At 33.9% G+C, this 22,870-nt stretch overlaps 1 protein-coding gene across 7 annotated transcripts in view; it reads right to left on the bottom strand.

Moving 5' to 3' along the window:
* PPP1R9A (protein phosphatase 1 regulatory subunit 9A) overlaps positions 1-22,870 on the bottom strand; it is a 262,671-nt gene that overhangs the window by 29,081 nt on the left and 210,720 nt on the right. For 3 of the 7 annotated variants that reach the window (XM_015589385.2, XM_025046924.1, XM_015589386.2), the window contains 4 exons: positions 22,498-22,594; positions 22,230-22,401; positions 5,756-5,913; positions 4,944-5,241 (listed from right to left, as the gene is read on the bottom strand). In XM_015589385.2, the coding sequence (XP_015444871.1) occupies positions 4,944-5,241; positions 5,756-5,913; positions 22,230-22,401; positions 22,498-22,594 (725 nt within the window). The remainder of the gene's footprint in view (positions 1-4,943; positions 5,242-5,755; positions 5,914-22,229; positions 22,402-22,497; positions 22,595-22,870) is intronic. The other 4 variants (XM_025046923.1, XM_015589387.2, XM_025046925.1 and 1 more) reach the window with 2 other exon arrangements.

Below are 22,870 nucleotides of genomic sequence, written 5' to 3'. Positions count from 1 at the left end.
ATAAAGCTATGATGCTTACCAAGAGCTCCAAAAAAGCAAGAGTCCCACAAACAGCTGTAGTTCTATGTTCACCATATATTTGTAGAAAGATTATAATTTTTTACCTGGTAGACATAAATGAGCACGGACTTTTCTAAAATGTCGTGATGTACAATCATATCTACATTGTAGGGATGTGTCCCACATCACAGCTGGCATTGGTTGGTGGAATTCTTTAAAAGTTTTGGTAATTTGATGAGTATCTAATTTAAATGATCATTTCTCTGATCGTTAATGAGGCTGATTATCTTTCCATATTTTATATGCAATGTAGATTTTCTTTTCAATGAATTGTGTTCATTTCCTTACCCTATTTTTGACTTAAAAAAAATTCTTTGAAGCTGCTTGTATATTAGGGATAAGATCTCTCAATAACTTTGTATATGTGGTCTTTTCTATGTTTATTATCTACTGAAATCGAGAGTATTTATAAAATAGTTGCAGTGTATTAAGAAAAAAAACAGTAAAACAAACACCCATTTCATTTGTCATACCACCCCCACTGCTGTTTATACTTATGAAGGCCCCACTATGTTCTTCCCTATTTCTGCTCCCTGATACTCCCCCTCAAGTATTTAACTTTGTCATTCCCATTCATAACCTCAATGTTTTGTTTGTATCTCTAAATAACCTACTAGTTTTTTTTTAAACTCTATATACACAGAGTCATCTGTAGTCATCTGTAATTTGCTTTATCCTCTCAATGCCGTGTTCTGGCGATTCACCCCTGTGGTGACATTTCAGCGCAGTTTATTCATTTCCCCTCCTGCACAGATTCATGATAGGAATATACTGCAATTCATTTGTCTGTTCTACTGGTGATTATTACCAGTTTTTGGTTGTTTCAAGGTTTTGCTATTACACAACAGGGTTGCTATGAATACTCCTGTATAAGATTCTTATAAAGAACAGAATTTCTCTCAGATATCCTGCTGGGCCATAGGGTAGGCATATTTTCAGCTTTACTAGGTAATGCCAAATGGTTTTCAAAGAGCTTGTGCCAATTTACACTGCCACCAGCAGATACTCAATTTATGGTTGTTTCACATACTTACCAGCATTTGGTATTATCAGACTTTAATTTTTTTGGCTATCTTTAATTTTTTTGGTAGGTATAAAATGGTCTCTCATTCGGTTTATTTCATATTTTCCTAGTTACTAATGTGGTTGAACATCTTTTCATAGATATTATGGCCATTTGGTGTTCATCTTCTATGAAGTGCCTGTTCAGGACATTATACATTTTCCTCCTCTATTATTTGTCTTTTCTTAGTGATTTATAGATGTTACTTACATTATCTAGATACTAATCCTTTGTTAGTTACATGGGAAGTATTATCTTCCCCAAGTTTTTGGGATTCTTTATTTTATCTTTCGAGGAACAGAAGTTTCTAATTTTATTATCATTTGACTTTATCAATCTTTTCTTTTATGGTTTATGTTTTTTTTTTTGCATCTTGTTTAAGAAATCCTTCTCTATCCTGAAGTCAAAAAATTTATATATTTTCCTATATAGTCTTGTAAAAGTTTTACAGTTTTGCATTTTCCAGTTAAGTCTTGAATCTACCTTGAATAAAATTTTTGCATGGTATGAGATAGAGGAAGAACTATTATAATTTTTAAAAATATGGATCACCAATTTCCCCAGAACAATTTATTAAAAACTGTTCTTTATCAATCTACCCATCCACGCAGCTGTCATAAGTGTGTGTGTGTGTGTGTATAAATTCTGCTTCTAAGCTCTTTGTTTCATTCTTTAGTTTATCTGTATACCTCTGTATAAATAATATACGGAATTAAATAATTCCAGGTATCGGGTAAGCCAAAACCCTCTGCCTGCTTCTTCTTCAAGAGCTTCAGGTATTCTTGGCCTTTTTCTCTTTCTTATAAATTTTACAGTCAGCTTGACAAGTTCCACAAAATGTCTGTTGTACTGAATCTCTAGATCAGTATGGACAGAAATGACATTTCTTTTTGCTATGCAATTTTTTGAAAAAGAAAAATTTTTACAGTGAACAAATATGTATCTACTACTTAGATTCTATAATTTTCATTTTAGGATATTTGCTTTATCATATAGCCACCTCTCTATTTATCCATTAATCCATTAATTTATTACTGTATTTCAAAGCTGCAGACACTTCACCCTTATACACATCAAGGTATTGATTTTTACATATTTGTTTCGTATTTGACTACTTAATCTTATAGATGAACATTCACATAATCCTCAAATAAAGATATTTGGTCTTTTCTGTAACAAATTTATACTGATCATTTAATTTTCTGCAATTAGAAATCTCAAAAATAATGTTAATAATAGTGATGATAGTTGGTCTTTACATCTTATCCCTAATTTTTGTGCAAATGGCTTAAGAGTCACTATTCAGTATGATGTTTTGTGGTTGATTTTTGGCAAATGGACAATTATATTAAGGTAATTTTTTTCTAATTTCACTTTTACTTTTTTTTACTGAAGATGTCTGGAAATTGTATCAAATTTATTTTCAACTTGTATTAATGTTATAACACTTTACATTTCCTGTGTTGATATGATGATTTATATTGTTAGATTATTTTAATGTTAAACCATCCTTTTATTTCCAGAATCAATCCTACCTGATTTTGGAATATAATTAATTTTCACTCCTGGATTCCATGTACTAGTATCGTATTTTCAATGAATCTATATGCATAAGATTTTCTCCTTTCATGTGATTTTTACTAGTTTTAAGACTCTAGCTACTAAAATAACATCTACCTGGAATAATTAATATAAAATAGAGCTTATCTATTTTCTTATAGGTTAGGCAGAATTCAGTTATAAAACCAGCTGGGCCTGGTACCTTTCTAAATGAAAGCTATAAAAATACATTTTATATTTTTGTGATTATTGGTTTATTCAAGTTTTCTTCTTCTTAGACCAATTTGCATAATTTATATTTTGATAGAAAATCCTCCATTTCCTCTAGTTTTTCAAATCTACTGCCATGGAGTTGGCATACTATCTTTTTAAAAAAATAATTCTTTTAATCTCTGTACCTCCTTTCTCATTTTTAATCCTGTGCCTTTTTTGTTTCTATCTCCTCTTTTTTATTTCTTAATCCATCCTTCCATGGGGATATTCACTTTTGCCTGGTTAATTTATACACTTTTACTGCATTTGGCTGGGGTGAGGAGTTAGGACTAGACTTTCCATTTCAATAAAAACACATTGAATTTAGCTTATCTCTTCTTAAAAATACATTGAATTTAGCTTAACTCTTCTTCATCCTCTCCTTTCTATTTTGTTTTTTGGCTGTTCTTTTCTTATTATTTTGAATATTTATTTTCAATATTTGTTTTTAACAATAAGAACATTTAAAACCACACATTTTCCACTGCGTACCATATACTCTGCCAATTCAATATCTGAAAATTTATTCTGCAGAAATAAAAGCATTCGCATATAAGAATATAAAGCTCGGGGTTGCTTGTTATATCTTTTTTTCACAGTGGTAAGCAAACAAGCAAAAAAACACTCCCACCAACTCCCGATACAGCTTAAATGTCCACCAGTACTGTAACACTTGTCTAAGTTATACTATAGGCTCACAGCATAAAATTATCTTGTTATTTAAATTTTTGTACATTACCTCGGAGGGGCAATTTTATTGTACATAAAATATTATTATGTGTAAAACAAAACTGCAGAATAATGTCATTTGTAGAATTCATTTTTGAAAAGACGAAAAATACAAACACTAAAAACTATTTGTTTACACACACATGTATCTGTATATATATATTTATGTACATTTTAGATGTGAAAGATAATACAGTTGACCCTTGAAAATCATGGCTTTGACTTGCATGGGTCCATTTACATGCAAATTTTTTCCAATAAATAAACAGTCAGCCCTCTGTATCTTCAGGTTTTATATCCACAGATTCAACCATCATGGATTAAAAATAGTATTTTTGATCTGTGATTGGGAATCCACAGATGTGGAAGACCAAATGTACGCTTTCTTCTATGCCATTTGACATAAAGGACTTGAGCATCCATAAATTTTAATATCCATGGCGGGGGTGGGGGGGATCCTGGAACCAATCCCCCACAGATACTGAGGGATGACTGTAGTTAAGTTTTAGAGGTGTCAAAAGTTATATACAAATTTTGACTATGCGGGAGTTGGCGCTCCTAGCCACCACATTGTTCAAGGGGCAACTGTGACTCCAACCTACTTGGTTACTTTAAAGGAACACATCAGATGTGGTAGAAGAGAATGAATCTATTATTGTAAATCTCTGCATTATTTAACTTGTTTAAACAAGAATTTATTACTTCTGTAAATTAAAACATACTATTAAAAAGAGAAAAGGCTATTGACACTGCTATGCAATTCTGGTGTTAACTTTAGGAGCCTATTTTAAAATTTATTAATCTCCCTGCATTATCTTTATCATAGCTTTTTTATCACATTCTTTGCAATATACATCATTACGGTGAAAATTTCTTTTAAATAAAAACCAATTAATGGGTTAAGACCTATTATCACTTTCATTTTTATATCTCCCTATATATATTTCTATATAACTATGTTAATGATTATTAAAACTCTGGGTTGCTATTCTACAAAATCTCTAGAAAGCCTCCTGAAGAATTTCCTTCAATAGTACACTTGTGGAGAACTGGAGGAATAAAAATACTAACCAGGTAAGAAAAGATAAAAAATAAAATAAATGAAAGGGGGGGTATTCCCTTATTCCGTAACACAAAAGGAAAGCAACATTAGTTACTAATTGTGAGAAGAAAAAGGATTTAGGATTATGAGAAGAAAAGCCATTTGTATACTGCACAAATTGAGGTGTTAGTGAAGTTAGATAAAACAAAATAAAAATAACGAAAGAATGAACAGTACCTTTTCCTTGTGATATTTTCTTGGTGGTGGTTTGATGGTGGTAAGGAGATTCTTCCATATCGTGATCAGATTTTGAAGGAGAGGAGAGTGAAGTGTCACCCCATATGGAGGAGGAAGGTTCCCTTTCTGGGTGCAGTGGTCCTTGAAATTCAGCTATATGGTCAGCCGAGAAGGGCACATTGCCAGCCACTGAAGTGAGGGACGGAGCACCAGAATCTGATTCTGGAGAAGAAATTCTCAAACCCTTGGGCAGAAGTGATTTGGTAATATGCATGTGGTTATAGAAACTGTTTGAAGGCTGTTGGTATAAGAGATTATAAAGGGGGTTATGCCATGGAGCACCACTTCTATGTAATACTTACTTTGAAATAAGACCAACTTTTTTTTAGTAAATCCCCACGAAAACCGATTTTTGTTTGCTTGTTTACAGATGAGACTGCATAGTTCATAACAACTCACCATATTACCATTATAACTAATACAGACACCGAAACAGAGAGGAAACAATAACTTGTACATTCATTATTTCCCACTAAGTAAAACCAACAAGCTGAATATCAAAAGCACCATCATGAAATATGACAATATGAATAATGCTCTTGGTTAGTTCACTGAATGAGTACACAGAAAGAATATGAATTACAGCAATATATCAAGTTAAGTAAGAACTTAGAAGGCAAAGAAGTGAACTATTCCAGCCGTTTCCAACTAGGGCATAGAATCTAGTTGCAGAAAAATCATTATCTTCCATAACCTGTGGGAGCAAAAATACAGTGCAACACTGTAAGTCAGAAAACAGTCCAGGTGCTCACCTTCCGCTCTAGACTGTCCTCTCCATCTGTTGAACTGACACTGTCATAGAGTCTTGTCCTAGAGGGCCTCTGGCGTCTGTTCTTCACAGAGAGCTGGGCTCGAGTTTTCAGTGCTTTTGAATCCAGGCGCTCTGTCTCTGGGACTGCTTCATTCAAGTCTAAGAAAAAAATGTTGCAAAATAATCAGGGAGAGAAACCTTGGAAAAGGACTGAGAAAGACTGCAGATATTGATGACAAAATCTCAAGGTTATCAGTTAACACCAGGCAAGAAACAGGTGACAACCATGATGGCCTGATATCCCATAGATAACAAATAAATCAGGCTGATCTGGGAGAAATATACAAAGCCTAAGGGAAAAAACCAACACTAACCATGACCAAGGCAACAACAAAAATCTAACATCAAAAGAGCATAAAAACTTCCTACAAGATAATTATAAAAAGCACTGATTTGTATTTATATGTATGTGTGATGGAGTGTTTGATGAACAAATATACAAAAGGACAGCATATCAAAGTTGGGAGATCTTAGAAATCAAAGACAAAATCCTATAAAAATCAGGAGCCAGGTCAAGTATAGGCAACAAAAGGTGACAATCAGCATAAATTTGCTATAGCAAAATTTACTACTAAGACTTTATCTTTTTACTTTTACCTTTTCAGAGAGGCAGTCATTAAATAGTCATAATGTTCGAGGAATTAATAATTAAGTCCCCCTGGATTTAAATTATTAAAAATAAAGCAAATAACTGAGTTGTAAAAAAATTAATACATATTGATATTACTAGAATAAAACAATTTCTTACAGTAGCATTCCCCCAGGAAATTCCTTTTCACAGTATTAAGATATGTTCTAAATATATTTATTATAAAACCAAAACAAAGAAACACCTCAGGTTGTACATCTCTTACTTAAGGAATTTAGCACCTGGCATACGGGTCTAACAAATAAACATATTTTTCCCTAGAAGATATATTCATTGAATGACAATATTTATAGAAGGTTTTGATTTTTCATTTCTTATATTTGAAAGAAAAGTGAATATTAAGAAAAGCCAGACCATTCAGGTGTATATAAAGGATAGCTAAATATTTTCTAATTAGTTGTCTGTTTTTTACATGTCAATGGAGAAAAAATAATCTCCTTGATCACTTTAATATCCTTCTTCCAATAAAATCTAAACTTGAGGCTACCCATTAAGAGTTCATTAATTGTGATAATTGGGAATAACCTTATAAGCTCTTGTTTACATACAAAATCTAGAAACACCAAATACATGAAAGCAACAATATAATTAGATATACTGCATACATGCGTACTTTACAAAGCTTTTCTATTTCATATTTGGACTGTGCATTCTATAACACAAAGCACTGTCAAATAGACCATCTCATGTGTACCTCACCACAGCTCCTAGGGACAAGTATCCTATTTCTTCTCCTAAAGCTCAGATAACTTGAGTAACTTGCCCTCATCTCCGTAGCTAGTTGATGAGCCTCCATGATTATTCTAGTTTTTTTTTTTCTTTTTTTTGATTCCCAGGCTACTATTCTGTGCATTTCCAATGTAGCTGGTGTTAAACAAGTTACTAGAATAAGATTTTAATGCCATTAGAGTTCAGTGTTTTCAGTTGTAAAATCACATAGGGTGTGATTAGTCTAGGAAATTCACTTCAACAGGCTACATATAAATACTATCATTAATCTTCTGCACGTGTTAAGAGAGCATGAAAGGGAAGACTACAGAAAAATAATTTCTCAGGTGATTTCTTGTTTGGTTGATTTAATAACCAAAGCTTTATTGGTTATTACTTTGATTACTTGGTGACAAAAAGACCTAAGGAGGAAGCTCATTCTATTTTAGTAAATATGGCTATTTTTGCAATAGAATCCTCGTCCTGGCAGACCCAGTATAGCACTCAAAATCCAGGATTGCAGTAGTTACTCAATCTCTAGGTACTGAACAGATAAAGTGAAGGAAGCAGAGAACGACTTATTAGCAGTGTTTAGAGTATAGAGAATTTATTCGGGGACTTCTGGCTCCATCACTATTCAGTAATTTGTCTGGTACCGGTGCCCCAAGATGGCAATCTGGTATATTTGTTTTAATATCAGTTAGCACCGACTAGAAGAAAACCACTGAAGTAGTCACATTGAAGGTGAAGTTAGCCAAAACTAGAAAAGCAGTGCCTTAAATCCTTTATCCAAGTGGCCAACAACACATCCAATTCACAATTTCTGAGTGTCTGAAAACAAAGACCTCAGGGCTACTTTACAGTAGTGACCCATGGATTACAAATCAGTTATCAATATTCTATCCTGAGGAAAAAAATTTTAAGTAAAAACTGGAAAAAATGGTATGTAGCTGAGAACTTTCACTTCGTCAGAAAGACGTTGGAGAGTGCCCCGGGAGACACTACAAGTAACATCTCCCTTTGGAGTATTAGAGGCGATGTATGAAACAGGAGGAAAATGTGTACCAGACTTATGCTGCTGGGTAACCAGAAGACTAACCTGTCTGACTACTGGAAGCTATCTTTTTCTATCATGTCATATAAGAATCAGGATATTATAATTCAAGAGAACTGTAGGGATCCTAGCCTGCTTTCTTCCTTAAATAGGAAAACCAAGGCTCAAAAGTTACCAACTTGTCTACTAACTGTATCACACAGTTAATCTGTGGAAGACAGTGGAGGGAGCTCAGTCCTCAGAAACCTATCCTCCTTCTAGAAGGTCACTCACAAGTCTGAAAGTAAACTTCACAAGTAATTTGCCTTCTTTAAATCCTCTTTTTTCAGTCTTACTTTTTGTTCCAACCAAAAATACACGTCAAGGGCCATCTTTGCAAAATGCCCACAAGCATATAGCACCAGAGGGGGGAGAAAAAACTGAGGGATTTCACTTGGTTTTATATTTATCCAAGAAATAAAATTCTTACATAAAAAAATTTAGCTGTCATTTTGTGGATGGTGATGTGGCAGGAGAACTCCAACTGGCTCGACGTTTCTAAGTTATGTGCTACTAAATGTAAGGGCGTAGGTGGCCGTGTTCTCTCACTGTCATTCATTCTCTTCAGAGATCATCAATAGCATAGCACTGCTTTTATAAACTCGAGACTCTGGGTTCTTCTCCTACCTCTTCTCTCCATTGTATCTTGCTCTGTTGTCCATAATAATCAGAAGAAAATTTCCTTTCCCTTTCTCCTTTCTTCTCTATTCTTTCTTTCAGACCCTCCAGTCTCTGAAATAGCCTATCCCTGACTCAAATTCAGCCAGAAATACAAAAGAAGAGCAGACTCAAGTGAATCAATAAATACAGAGAGACAAATACAGAAAAGATATAAAGTAGCTAATGACAGAGCAATTTTGAGTGGGTGGGACTCCTCTTCAATATACTTTTATCTTAAGAATAGTTTCAATATTGCTTCGAATTGGATTCTTTAAAAGAATTTAATGGATTCGAATACGATTTGAACAGTTGTTATGAAAAAAGGTTCTGTGAAATTAGGATATTATATATCATATTACAGAGATCAGTTCCCTAAAGTAATGCTGTGAGTCATTCAGTTTTTTCACTAGATTGACGTTATTTTTGACGTAAATGGAATGCTGCCCACGGATCAGATATAGGCGGCAAGGGAAGCAGGGGAATGGAACAGCATAACAATGGGGTTTGCTCCGCATTCTTATGTGCATTATTCTCCTCAAAAACAGTCAGACCTTATACAGATCACACTGCCTGGCTTGTGCTATTATCAACTGAAATGCTGAGCATAATGAGACACTTGGTGACATTTTAAAACTTGAATGCTATCTGCATATCATTCACAGTCACTGCAAGTTCATAAAAGACGGGCTCATGGGGCTTTTTGGGTTCATACGTACGGCATTCGGAGGCAGGTCACATGGCTCACGGGGCAGTGTAAAATGGTTAACATGGGAGCAGACCTGGGGTTGGTCTTCCCTGAATCCAGAGTAGTGGCTCTGCCACTAAATCGGGCAATTTGCCTAAACACTGTCCCTCAAAATCCTCAATGGCAGAATGGGCACGATAATAACGTAACATAATAACAACTGCATTTTTATGAGGACTAAATGCATTAAAAGATATACAAGTGTTTAGAATAATGACTGGTACATAAGCCTTCAGTAAATGTGTTTACTGACATGAAAAGGTTAGCAAGAGAGTCTTAAGTGACTAAAGCAAATTGCAGAATAATAGGTACATACATCTTAAATATTTAAAAACAGCAACATAAAATATATTTTCTAATGGTAAATATATGCATATAATTGCATAGAAAAAAACAGGAAAGATACACTTCAGACTGATAATGGTGGTTACCATTAAAAAAGGTATTAGATTTGGAGATTTGGTCAACAGACACTTCACTCTTATTTGTAACGTTAAAATTTTTTGCATTATGTATTTGTTTTGCATTTATGTATTACTTATGTAAAATTAGTTTTAAAAAAAAACCCCATATATTCAGCACGTTTTCTTTTACAGACATCTTAATTCCATTCTAATCCGATAGCTTTGGCGTTTTAGGACTCAGTATTCCCAGATATTGATATTAGCCCAGAAAACTGTCAAAATCCATGTGACTGTCATCTTGCTCCATGTGAGGAAGCTGCTATTTCATAACATCTATGGAGACTGTTTGCCTGCCTCGCTACTTTATCAATTGTCTGATGATCTGGCCTAAACAAGGCCTGTGACTTAGCTTCCAGTAATGCCTTTGTTTTAGTACTATATGGGGAAGATGTCAGAAATGGTCTTTGAAACTGAGTTACACGACTTGAGCTCATCTTATGACAGCACTTTGGTTAGGAACCCATCCATGGGCACCTCTCACTCTGAACTCTATTAACAGTTGCTTTCTTTATATAAAATCACCTAAAAGCTGATAAATTTTATACCCCAAGCATTATCGATAAAATTTTAGGAAGCTGATTTCTTACTGTTTCAAAACAAGCAGATTACTGCTGTTTCCTAATCTTTCAATTAGGTCTGACTTTACTGTTGAATGAACTATACATTTCATTTGCTAATCTTTGACAAATATTAAGGAATTCTTTTTTGTCATATAATGCAATCTCAAAACTATCTATATGGCTGTCAAAGCCTAATTTGGTTATTTGTTTTAGTGCAGTGCTTTTTCCAATGCAGTCTGATACCCAGTTTAGCCTCCCTTAGTTTAAAGGCAGCTTATACTCCTCTTCTCAGAGGGCAGTGAGGCCCACATTCCACTGTCCGTATCCTAGCAGTGACTCTTTAGTGATGTCATCAGATTGCCCATAGAGGGAGTGGCTGCAAATAAGAAAAAAACTATGTGAGAAAACCTAAATTCCACTGTATATCATTTGAAACACCTCTAAGAGTTGCTTGATTCAGACTGTGAAAGGGTACAGAATTTAGATTTAGACAACAGGGAAAGGCATTTAAACATCTTAGGAGTCCTTCAGTGTCAGAAGTCTTTAGAATCTGATAGAAAAGATCTGCATAACCTAAAATTCAAAGAAATATAAAATCTAACCCATGGGCAAACTGGTTGGGGACTGCAGGCCTCTGTGAGAAGGACTATGAGGTCAAAGGCAAAAGTTGGGTCTAAGAAGGTGGGATACGTAAATGTCCTCTTCCTGCCATTATAGTGTCTTTGACAATAAACAAGCTTCTACATTTTCACTCAAAGTTGACTACAAGAATCTAATCAGTTTCTCAGTCAAAAATCTCTGGGTATTAGTAATCCCATCTACGCTAATTAGGCAACTCCTCAAATTACATATTTTGATATAACAGCTTCCTTGATAAGAAGGAAGAATTCAGGTCTTATGCCTTTGGTAGAAAATACCCTAAGTTACCTGAGATGACAGTTGTTGGCTAAGGAAGCCATGGGAAAGTATCTTTCGACAACAGTAAGATTTAGATATGTACAGCATTAAAAGATTTAAGACAACTTAGTTCACAATACTTGTAAGTGCAATGTAATGCATAAGAATTTCTTAAGTACTTATGAAGACTGTCAGCTGCTAGTAATAGTACTTAAAAAGGAAATTAAACATAACAAATTTATAAATGTAATTTTAAATGTTTAGAGATGCTCAATTAGCTAAAGTTGTAAATAGAAACTAAATATTATTCCAAGTTCCCTTAATAGTGATTTGCACACCAAATTTAAAAATTTAAAAAGCTAGGTTTTTCATAACATAACTTGAATAAATCAATTTTAAAACCAAAATAGAGATCCAAATGACTATTTTTATGCCCCTGAGCCATTCTGTTTCATCAAAAAACTCACAAGCAATAGAGTTTTTCAGTGCATCTACATTCCAATGTTGCTTAAGTTTCTTCATAAGTGAAATTTCCTGCAGATCTCAGACATAATTACTCTACCAGTATGGAAGTAGAATATTACTTCATGTCCACCCAAAGGAACTCAGTTAAAACCTGATGTTAGTGCCCCGCATTAATTTAAAAAAATAAACCTTAAGGATCTAGGTACTATGACTACTGAAACAATATGGTTGGCACATTGTTCAAAACCATATACACAAGAGAATTTTCTAGTCCTAATTCCAGAAATAGCTGTTCATCGTTGAGTTTTAACTTATAGATGCTGTAAAACACCTCATAATTGATCACGTTTTCCTCTTGGCTGATAGATAACTTAAGTGAAATCTATGGCCCACCACAGCCTTTAAGAGCCCACACACGTACTTCATATACAAACCCCTCCATGCAGCATCTTATCCTTTCTACTTTTATATCCCTTCACATCCCAGCTGGTTCTTTTAGTTTACCTTAGCATAACTACATGGTCTCTTCCAATCTGTATAATTACAATTCCATGCTGAACAAGGTCATATTTATAAAATGTAAGAAACATTTCAGAATACAGTTATTTTATAAAGTTTTCTTGAAAAGGGGCTATATCCCATATTGGGTTAAAATTGTCTTTATTTCCAGAAGATCGTAATATACCTTATATTACGATTACAAGAAAATGAAACTCAAAAGCCAAAGTAAAATATAAAGTAGCCCACTTTTCCTAAAATTACAGAAATTACTAAGCTTAAGTTAATTCTGACAAAAATGACTTTTCTATCAAAACTGTTTTAGATAGCTTTCTGTATTAATACATACCTCGGTATGACTAAAGAGTCTGGTGACTTCTGTGAACTTACATGAAGATGCAGTGAGAAATATGAACCAAGGAGAGTTGTCATTTTGTAACTAAATACTTCCTTTTGAATGTCTTGTTGATTTGGCAAAAAAAAAAAAAAAGGCTTAATGGCTTACACACAGATAGATGCAAAACTTGCACAAAACTTGACAGGCAATTTAGGTGCTTTGTTTTTTGAGCAAGAGGACAGATTTGGGCTTTAATGACATGCCAGAAAACAATCGATAGGTATAGATTTCTCGTTCATTTGGCTTGTTCATTAAAATTTTCCATAGTGATTTACTGGGAACATTCACTCTTTAATTAGTGCAATTCAATATCTCATGGTCAAAATTATTTATCAGGGATTAGTTATCGAAAATAATTTGTTCAGCTAAAATGAAAATTGTGATTTTCAAGCTTTCTTTATCATGAATTCAGATATTTATATCTACCCCAGAATCCTCCCCCGCCCCAAATGAGAGCAACATGACAGCATGGAATAATTACCTCATTGCTCTGTATCTAATGCTATTGTATAAGACATTCCAGATAATGTGGTGCAAGCATTCTCTTTCCTTTTAATGACTTTCCATTTAATGAATTCTGGATTTAATCATGCCTTTAACCTTATTTTAAAATTCTGGGTTCCAATACTAAAAGTGAATACTGAATGTACTCTCAGACTCTATCAAGAAATAAATCGAAGGCAGTGGTGGGGTCTGGACTGGCCTCATAGCCACAGGTATCTAAAAAGAGCCACTAACACCGAGGGCTCAGGGAAAGGCAAAAAGGACAGAGGCAACTAATGATTACAGCCTCAGCAGAAAATGATATCTCAGAGGAGACCAATGGCCTCAGGGACTTCATTGGTGTAAATGTCCACCTAGTGCTGGCTTTTATTTTTTTTTTCCTTACTAAATCTTAAACTAATAGTTTTAAGCCAAAAGAAATTTTCGTTTTTTTTTCCTCATTCTTATCTTTCAGTTATACTAGTTAAAACTTTCCTATTTTAAAATATTTTATTTGTACAAAAATATATACCATATATGAAAATCACATAGAAAAAGGAGGAAAAAAAAAGACACCCATGTACCTACCATCAAGCCTAAAAAGGAAAATTTGTACTTTTGAAGCCCATTCTACGCCCCATTCCAAGTTGTAGCCCCCGTTTTTATCTCCTAGTTATTCCACAAAAGTATCCCTAAAGAATATACTGATCAATTTTGCTTGTTTTTTTTTAACTTTACACGCATGGTAATGAACTCTACATTATATTCTGCAAATCATATTTTTGGTTGTTTGCTCAACATTATGTTGAAAGGTATGATGACTAGGATTGTTTTTTTACTACAGCTACGATGAACAATGTTGCTGTGCATTTTTGAACACATCTTTTGGTATGCACTGGCAAGTTTCTAGAGAGCATACATACACACAGAATTAAACTTATTGGGCAAAGAATTTACACATTTCCCATTTTGCTGAATAATACCAGACTATTTAAACAAAAATAGTTGTGTGAGTTTACTTTTTTTCCTACATATGCTAACAATCAAATATTACTGTGAAACTATCTTTGCCAATTGTTTTATTTTACAAATGAGGTTGAATGGTTCTTTATGTTCAGCAACCTTTGGGTTTTCCTCTTTAATGAACTGATTGCTCCTGTGTTTTGTCCATTTAGTTGTGTTTTCCTAAGACCAGTATGAGTTCTTACTATATTCTGGATAACAATCCCTTTTCTTGGTTATATGGGCTACAAATATCTTCTCTCAATTTTTGGTTTCTCTTTCCATGTCTTTTGAAGATCAGATTTTCTTAATACTACTGATGTCAAATTAATCAAACTTTTCTTATGATATGGAATTTTTGCACCTTAAATCATATAAACATTCTCCTAGATTTTCTTCTAAAAGGTTTATATATTGCTTTTCATATTGGAGACTTTAATCCATTTGGAATCAGTTTCATAAAATGATATGAGGTCGGATCCAATTTCACTTTGTCCCATGTGAATGGTTAATTTTCTTGGCACTATTTGTTAGTTCATCCTTTCTCCACTAATCTGCAGTGTCAGTTCTGTATTATTTTCAAACTGACATAAATGGGTGTCTGTTTCTGGACTTGGCTCTGTTGTGCTGGTCTACTTGTCTATGGCTGAGACTACGCCACACTGTCTTAATCACTATTACGTCACAGTGAATCGTGGCATCTGAAAGAACAAGTTCCTTCAAATTGTACTTCTTCAGGAGTATCTTGACTATCCTGGGCCAAGCTGTTCTTCCATATATGTTTTCGAAACAACTTGTCAAGTTCAAAGGAAAGGAAAAGGAAAAGGGGAAGGGGAAGGGGAAGGGGAAGGGGAGTGAGCAAGGAATAGCACCTGCCTTCTCAAAGTCTCATTGTAGTGTGTAGGGGAAGGGGAAGGGGAAGGGGAAGGGGAAGGGGAAGGAAAGGAAAGGAAAGGAAAGGAAAGGAAAGGAAAGGAAAGGAAAGCCCTGTTTAAATTCTAATCAAAACTGTATGAAATGTATAGATTAATTTGGCATAGGGGTGTTTTTATAACACTGAAGCATCCTACTGATTTACATAGGTCTTCTTGAATGTCTTTCCACAGGTCTTGAGTTTCTTTTGTTAAATTCATACTGGCTAACTTATCTTCTTTGTTGCTATCATAACTGGTATCTTGTAAAAAAAATTACATTTTGTTTGTTAGAATGGATTGATGTCTAATGATTCTTAGAGCTATCCACCCTGCTAAAGTCTTTAATTCTAATGACCTGTAAACTCTCGAGTTTTCTTTATGTATTCAATTTTATTATCAGTGAATAATAATTTTGCTTCTTTCTTTTCTATAAATATGTCATGTGTATATACATACATATATACATACATACATACATACACACATACACGTATTTATCTCTTTTCCTTGTCTAGTACTTGCTAGGACCTCTAGGACAACACTGAATAGAAGTAGGAATAGCATATTTAGTGGTAAAATGTTAAAAGTATTTTTAATTTTAAAGAAAATTATTGATTTTAACATTTCACCACTTCATAAGAAGTTTGATATAGACTTTTGTTAGCCTCGAATCAAGTTAAGAAAGTTCCTTGTATTTCTAGCCTAATAAGCTTTTTATCATGAATAAGTATTCAACTTTATTAAATGTTTGTTTTCACCTAATGAAATGATTATATATATTTTCCTTTGGTTAATGTGTAAAATATATGAGTTTTCCAATGTTAAACTAACTTTGTGTTCCTTAAATAAATACAAGTTGGGTATGATATATACAAAATATATTTCTGGAGTCAGTATTTATCTTTGTGAACAAGTAGATTATTTTTTTCTTAATGTAGAGAATCCTGGCCGGCCAGTGGTATTCACTCTGCTTACGTCCAAATGAAGAACTGTATTCCAGAACACGACTGTGTTAGATAAGCTTAAATCTCATAAAAACGTATTAACTCCATCTCTATATTCACTGTTTGTTAAATATATAGATCTGTACTCCATTAGATACACAGAAGACCATTCTCAAGGCATTTGCCAGAGAGTATGACCTTTAACTTATTGCCACTCAATATTTATTAAAAGCTCATTTAAGAACTTCAATACTTATGGTACGTCATAGATATATTTGTTTGTTTAAAATAAAAAACAAAATCCTAACTCTTTGAGGATTTTTATCAACTCTTTACTCAATAATACAGGTCACACTGTAATTTTGGAAGATTTTTTTTTCTTTCTTCATTTAATTGTAGTAGGGACTCATTCCCAAACAAAATAGTCATTAACTTCACATGAAACCAAGAATGAATTGTTTTTAATAAAATGAAGACAGGCAATAAGGCTGTCAGGCTGTCCATTCAATTTCAAATACAAGTTATAAGGTATAGCCACTGATATTTTTTCATGTTTAGAAATTTTTTTGTCTTTATTCAAGCGAATGTTTTTAATCATGCTAATGAAACTTATTTGAAGAGAAAAAATTTTTTTGAAGAACCAAAATAGTTGGATGAATATCTTAATGAATATTTGGTCCATCCTCTCCTGCAAATATTCTAAATGATATCTGTAGGTATCCACAAAAATAAGAAGAAAAGTTAATATAGGGGAAAATAAATTTTAGAAAGTTTCCACTTGGTTAATGCAAAAGAAGGCAAGAAAATAGATAAAGAAAGATGTTCTTTTTTTTTTTTTTTTGGTTAGATTATAAACGAATAATAGTAAGATGTTAGATTTAAACTCAACATATTGGTAAATACATAGCAACTTTCTAAATTCATCTTAGAAATAAATATTGAGAAAAATTTTTTTAAATTTTTTAAAAATAAGATCGAGAGACTAATTAAAAGTAAAAAAACTATATGCTACTTACAAAAGACATAGAAAATTTGCAGTAAAAGAATGGGGGAAAAAAAGATGTACCATACAAACGCTAACCAAAAGAAAGCTAATATAGCTCTTCAAATATCGAGCAAAGTGGACAATAAGGTGAATTACATAACCAAAAGAAGAAACAGAAAATCCACAATTTTAGTGTGAAGTTTTTTAAAAAAAAATCTCTTTCAGTAACACATTCTAAAAGTTTTGAACATAGTTAACAAATTCGACCTGACAAATAATATGACAGAGCACCTGAGCACCAAGCTAGGTCAGCAGAGAGCTAGGTACCATCACATCTTACCCATCTTCTCCTTCCAGTAATTTAAATTGCTTTTACTGAACACTACATTGTGTATTTGTGTGATGCCTTTGGTCTACACTAAGGGTCACTATGAGAAACTGTTCTAATACAATCATCAATCAATCTATTGTAAGGATGTTATCAATATTAATATCACTGTTTGCTCCAAATCATACATTATTTGTACCAATAGTTACACTTCTCTTGAACACATGGTTTTTTGTTTGTTTATTTGTTTGTTTGTTTGTTTATTATCTTATGATCATTGTGCAATATGTAATAGACCAGGGTTTCCATTTCCTTCTGGCAACTAGAAAGCTTAGAGCCAAATTAAAGGCCTAGCCTCCGAAATAGTGTAAGTATGTTATATATACTTCCAGCATCATTTCTGTTTCCACACTGTCCTCATCCTCATTGTTCTCCCTTATCTTGCCACTCACTTTCAATTCACCCTAACCTGTCATATAGAAGTGTCTAAGTTACTTCAGACAGTACGTGAATGAAGTATAAGACTTTAAAAACCAACTGGTGGGGAAAAAGGCAGACACCCTTAATGACAGTTGGTTACTTCCCTTTGCTCTTCCCAATAAAGACTTTATTTAAGTCTGAGTAAATTCCACAGAAGTAATTCAACTAAAAAAAAAAAAAAAATCAAATTCCATGAAAACCAATAAGGTAACAACTAGGTCACAACAAGCAAATGCCATTTGGATGGGGCCTGATGACCAGAGAATTGGCTAGCTTGACTATCTAAGCAGACTCAAGAGTTCTAGTGACATGTCCACAAGTCCTGGGTTTGGGACTAAACATACTGGGTTCAGGATTCAGGTGCAGACTACTATTTTAGGGATCAATTTTTGGGAAATCTAGTGCCTTATTAGAGCAGCCAAACCATTCTGGGGAAAAGAAGTAAGGGAAAAGAGAGGAAGCAAGATGGCATTATTTTCATATCCTTATACTCCTTTCTCTGGGATACTCTTAAATCGCCCGGGAAGTAGCTAACTACAACACATCCAGGATTAAGTAATTAATTCCAGCCACATTCTACTCTGAAAGTCTCGACTTTCCTATAATCTGCCATCTTGAAATTTAAGTGTTTTTCTTCTTGCTCAGTTGTGGTCAGAGCTAAGGAATAGTAAGTAATTAAGGATAAACTGCTTTAAATAATCCTGAATGTTCACATGTTGGGAAAAAATAACATGCAATATCATCTAACTGGTGGCCCACTGGCTGAGTAGATGGGTATGAGAAGGAAGAAGCACTAGGTAGTAATAGCCAAACTTCACAGGGATCCTTGGACTAAATTTACAAAGCTACAAGTGCCCCAGCTCCTGTTATGCCTTAGAATTGTTAGTGGGTCACAATGCTTATGGAATTAAGTATAAACTCTTCCTCAGGCATTCAAAGCCTCCATTTACTCCAAGAATACCCTATGGCATAAACTTTAACATAAGGCCCTGCCTTTAAAATAGTGTCTATAAATCAGGAAAAACTTATTCTAATTTTATTCATTTCCTCTTCTTCAAATTATCTCTCATCTCTTAAAATGTTTATATCATGTATTCATTTGTCTAATATCAAAACCTTTATCTTTCACAATCTTGATCCTGGACACCTTACAAATCATATACCTTACTGTATACTTAATAGGGCCAAACACCACTCTTTTAATTAGTAATCACCTTTCCTCTTACAAGTCAGAGTGCCACAGGCTTTTGGTCTTCAAAATAATTTTTTTTACAGGTATTATACTTAGTTCTCACCTTTCAAGATAGGAAAATCATAACCTGCCTTCATACAATTTTTACCAACATTCCTAGTTTTTCTTTCAGTATCTCTAAGAAATATGTATAATCTTTCTTTAACAAACAGGCTTTAAAATATTCGAAGCTGAAAACCGTATCATCATAAAGATCCTGGAATATCTGGAAGCTTAGAAAGAGCATGTTGTTTAAGTGACTTTTATAGGGAATCTAATCAAACTAAGACTAGAACCTTTTTTTTTCCTACCAAGATCTCTCTGATATGCCTGTTCTCTGCTCTTAGTCTAATCCTGACTTAACTAGCTGGGCAGCCCCAGACATACCTAGTCATTTCAGGGCACTTGGATAAGGTAGACCAGAATTACTTGGTCATTAAGAAATGACACACACGAAACACGGCAGTAGGGCAAAATCATTATTTTTCACATCCTGGAACACATAAAATAATACTTGACTAGCACACTGGCGTATACTAGAAGGGACTTAAGGTTTATTATGGCTCTTGGTGAAAAAAATAATTGTTACATTTGCTTTATATAAGAAAAAGTATTAGAACATATTAAATAATAAACTTGTATGTATAATCAAAAATTTAATGAGATACTTGAGTGGGCTCAGTTTGGAAAGCAAATCAGACCTGGACAGCCCACAGGAGGTGGGGAGGCAGAGGACTGTGTCTAAGGGGCAGGAACTAGTGGAACTGACTGCATCTGCTGCGCCATCCTGTTGCAAAAAGGTATGTGTTTAGAGGGAGCATCCTTAAATGCCAAATGGCCTGTGTTTGGTCCACAGTTTTATTTCCTTTTCTAAACCTCTAGTACTTCAGCGTTCCCTAGCAACAGAAGCAAAGGATCAATTTAGAAAAGTGCTTTCCAGAGCATTGCTGTCTAGCTACTGACCAAGCCATTTAGTTTATGTGATCAAGCAACGGAAATTCAAGGAGATTTTTCACTGACTCTCCTCAGCAGCAAAACTGGAAGAGCGCCACTTGATGTGTATACTACTAATGTCTGAGATGACTGATTCTACCTCTACTGCGCAAGCATGCACTGGTTTCAGTAAGAATTAGTACTCTCCGCATCTCACTGTGAACGGACAGTGTTGCTAGGGAAACTGATAATTACGTGGCAAAACAGAGGGTGTAGAAGAGAAAAAGGGTTCAGGAGAAATACAAGGTTTTGATCCAAATCAGCATGTTAATAATATAGTTTTTTGATCTTCTGTAGTCATATAATTTAATAAATACCATTAATTATATGTTTGACAAGATACAGATTTCTGAACTGAATGAAATGAACAGAAAGGAACTAGACTCTGGAAAGCTACTGGTTACTGATCATACTTCATGCATGCCACAGCAGGAACACATATTTATCATAAACTACAATTAATTTTAAGAATCAAAATAGTCGAAGACATAAAAAATTTGATTTCTGAAATTTTTCTTTAGAAATCAATCTTACAGAGATGTAAATATTGTAATTCTATAAAAGCTGTAATAAAATTGCTTCCCCCTGCCCCCTCACAGACTATGCCATATAGCCTCAAAACACCCTTTAGGGTGGAGAAAAAAGAAATGTTACTATTTTTATATTATACATAGTAAAACCACCCCCGAGAAGTTGAACAACCTTCCTGAAATCACAGTGCTCTAGTTAACGGTCATGCTGGAGCTAAATGCTCTAATTTAAGGTGCCCAGGAGGTGGTAATTACAGATTATATCTTATTAAGGGAAAACCCCACAAAAAGATATAGACTGAAGTGAATGGTCTCAAATCTCTACATATTGCTTTAATTTCAAATGAAGATTTCCAGTACTTTTAATTTTTAATGGCTAAGAGTTTAGTTCTAAAAGTTATCGATATGATCTAAACACTTGTTTATCAGGACAGACTCCTTGGAGACATTTGAATATGTGAGACTGAACATCAAATAATTAAACGACTTATCAGTAAATAGAGTTTCACTGCGTGTCCAGTCACTGCCTGTGACTTGTCAGCCCTCTCATGACAATGCTGCTGCACAGCATTCTGTTATTTTCTCTTTTTCCAAGAACTACCAGGTAGCTATTTTATTTATTTATTTATCTTTTTTTTTTCTCCCTAGGTAGCTATTTTAAAAGATGAAACCAAAAGTTTTATATCCTGGTGTGTATTTATCATTATAGGTTCTTACACATTTTCTAATTTAAAAATATACTATAGAGGTTAAAGTGTTCATTCACATTCATCTACGAACAATTTACATATGGGTGTGTGTGCGCGTGAGAAAATCAGTGATTTATTTATAGTTGGTATGTGAAAGAAGACAACCATTTATATAAAAAATATTTCCAGCGTTTCTGGTGTTATTTGGTCTTTGACAGGAAAGAACGAAAAGTACATATATGACACCAAGTTTGTAAAAGCACAAAACTTATGTAGAATTGCTTAAGTCAATGAATTCTAAATGTTGGAAGTAGGTAGTCAGCCTTCTGATGTCATAAAAAAGATCTTTAGTGGTTTAAAATTTTTAAGCCTTACTCATTAATACATAAGTAGTATAGCTCACCTTAGATGGAATAAAACTATCACTTTAAGGTATTATATTAAGTCTATCAATATGCAATGGTTTTAAAATAATATTTGGCTTATCTTAAGTTGGAATTTTGTTATTTCTTTACATCAAAACATTTATTTTTGATAAAACAAGTGCTAAATGATACATTTCTATTCTGATAAGCCTTTTCTTCTTTCCCATGGCAGGAAGACTTTTTCAACTTTTAAATTTCCGGTTAAGAAAAAGAAGAATATTACGACTAAATTGTACAGTCATGAAGAGCGATTTTTGTGGTTAGGTTAAACTAACCTTGACTTAGGCCATCTTGACAGGAGGTCTGCTTGACATCCAAGTTCTCCACGCTATCCGCTTTGGAGACTTCACCGAGAGATGTTCTTCTCTCAAAGATGTTGTTGTTATTATTAACCTGGGTCCCGTTTTGCTTCAGTAGCCTGAACACCTCAGCTTCCAAATCTCTAATCTAAGGAAAAATACATCCATTTATAAAACCAGCACTCCTCTCCGAGTACTAGGCAAAACCATCCTATTATTTGGTGGCTTTGAGCACAGAACTCACCCGTACTTGCAGGCCTTGGACTTCCACGACATGAGCTTTTTCCAAATCTTCTATTTTCTTTCTTTCTGCTTCTTGTCTTTTGATGAAATCTAGTTCTCTTAAGAAGTAAATAATAGATCTGATCACATCAAATAGTCAATAAATGAGGCAAGATGTGAAAATTCTTACTGGAAGCGATAAACTTCACTGATAAATAACTGGACCGCTATTTAAATAAATAAAACTCAATCACAGAGAAAAGGTATATAATAATGAAATCAAATAAAACATTTTAATGCATCGCAAAGTAAAGTGCTTTGCTTCTGCTTAATATGATTTTCGTTTATGGCTCCTGATTCTAGAGCACCCATACATAATTAGACAGGAGCTTATG

This window comes from Pteropus alecto, unplaced genomic scaffold (assembly GCF_000325575.1).
Source record: "Pteropus alecto unplaced genomic scaffold, ASM32557v1 scaffold21, whole genome shotgun sequence".
Lineage (NCBI taxonomy): Eukaryota > Metazoa > Chordata > Mammalia > Chiroptera > Pteropodidae > Pteropus > Pteropus alecto.
The sequence above is the reverse complement of the archived record's forward strand: the minus strand, read 5'-3'. Positions and strand labels throughout refer to the sequence as shown.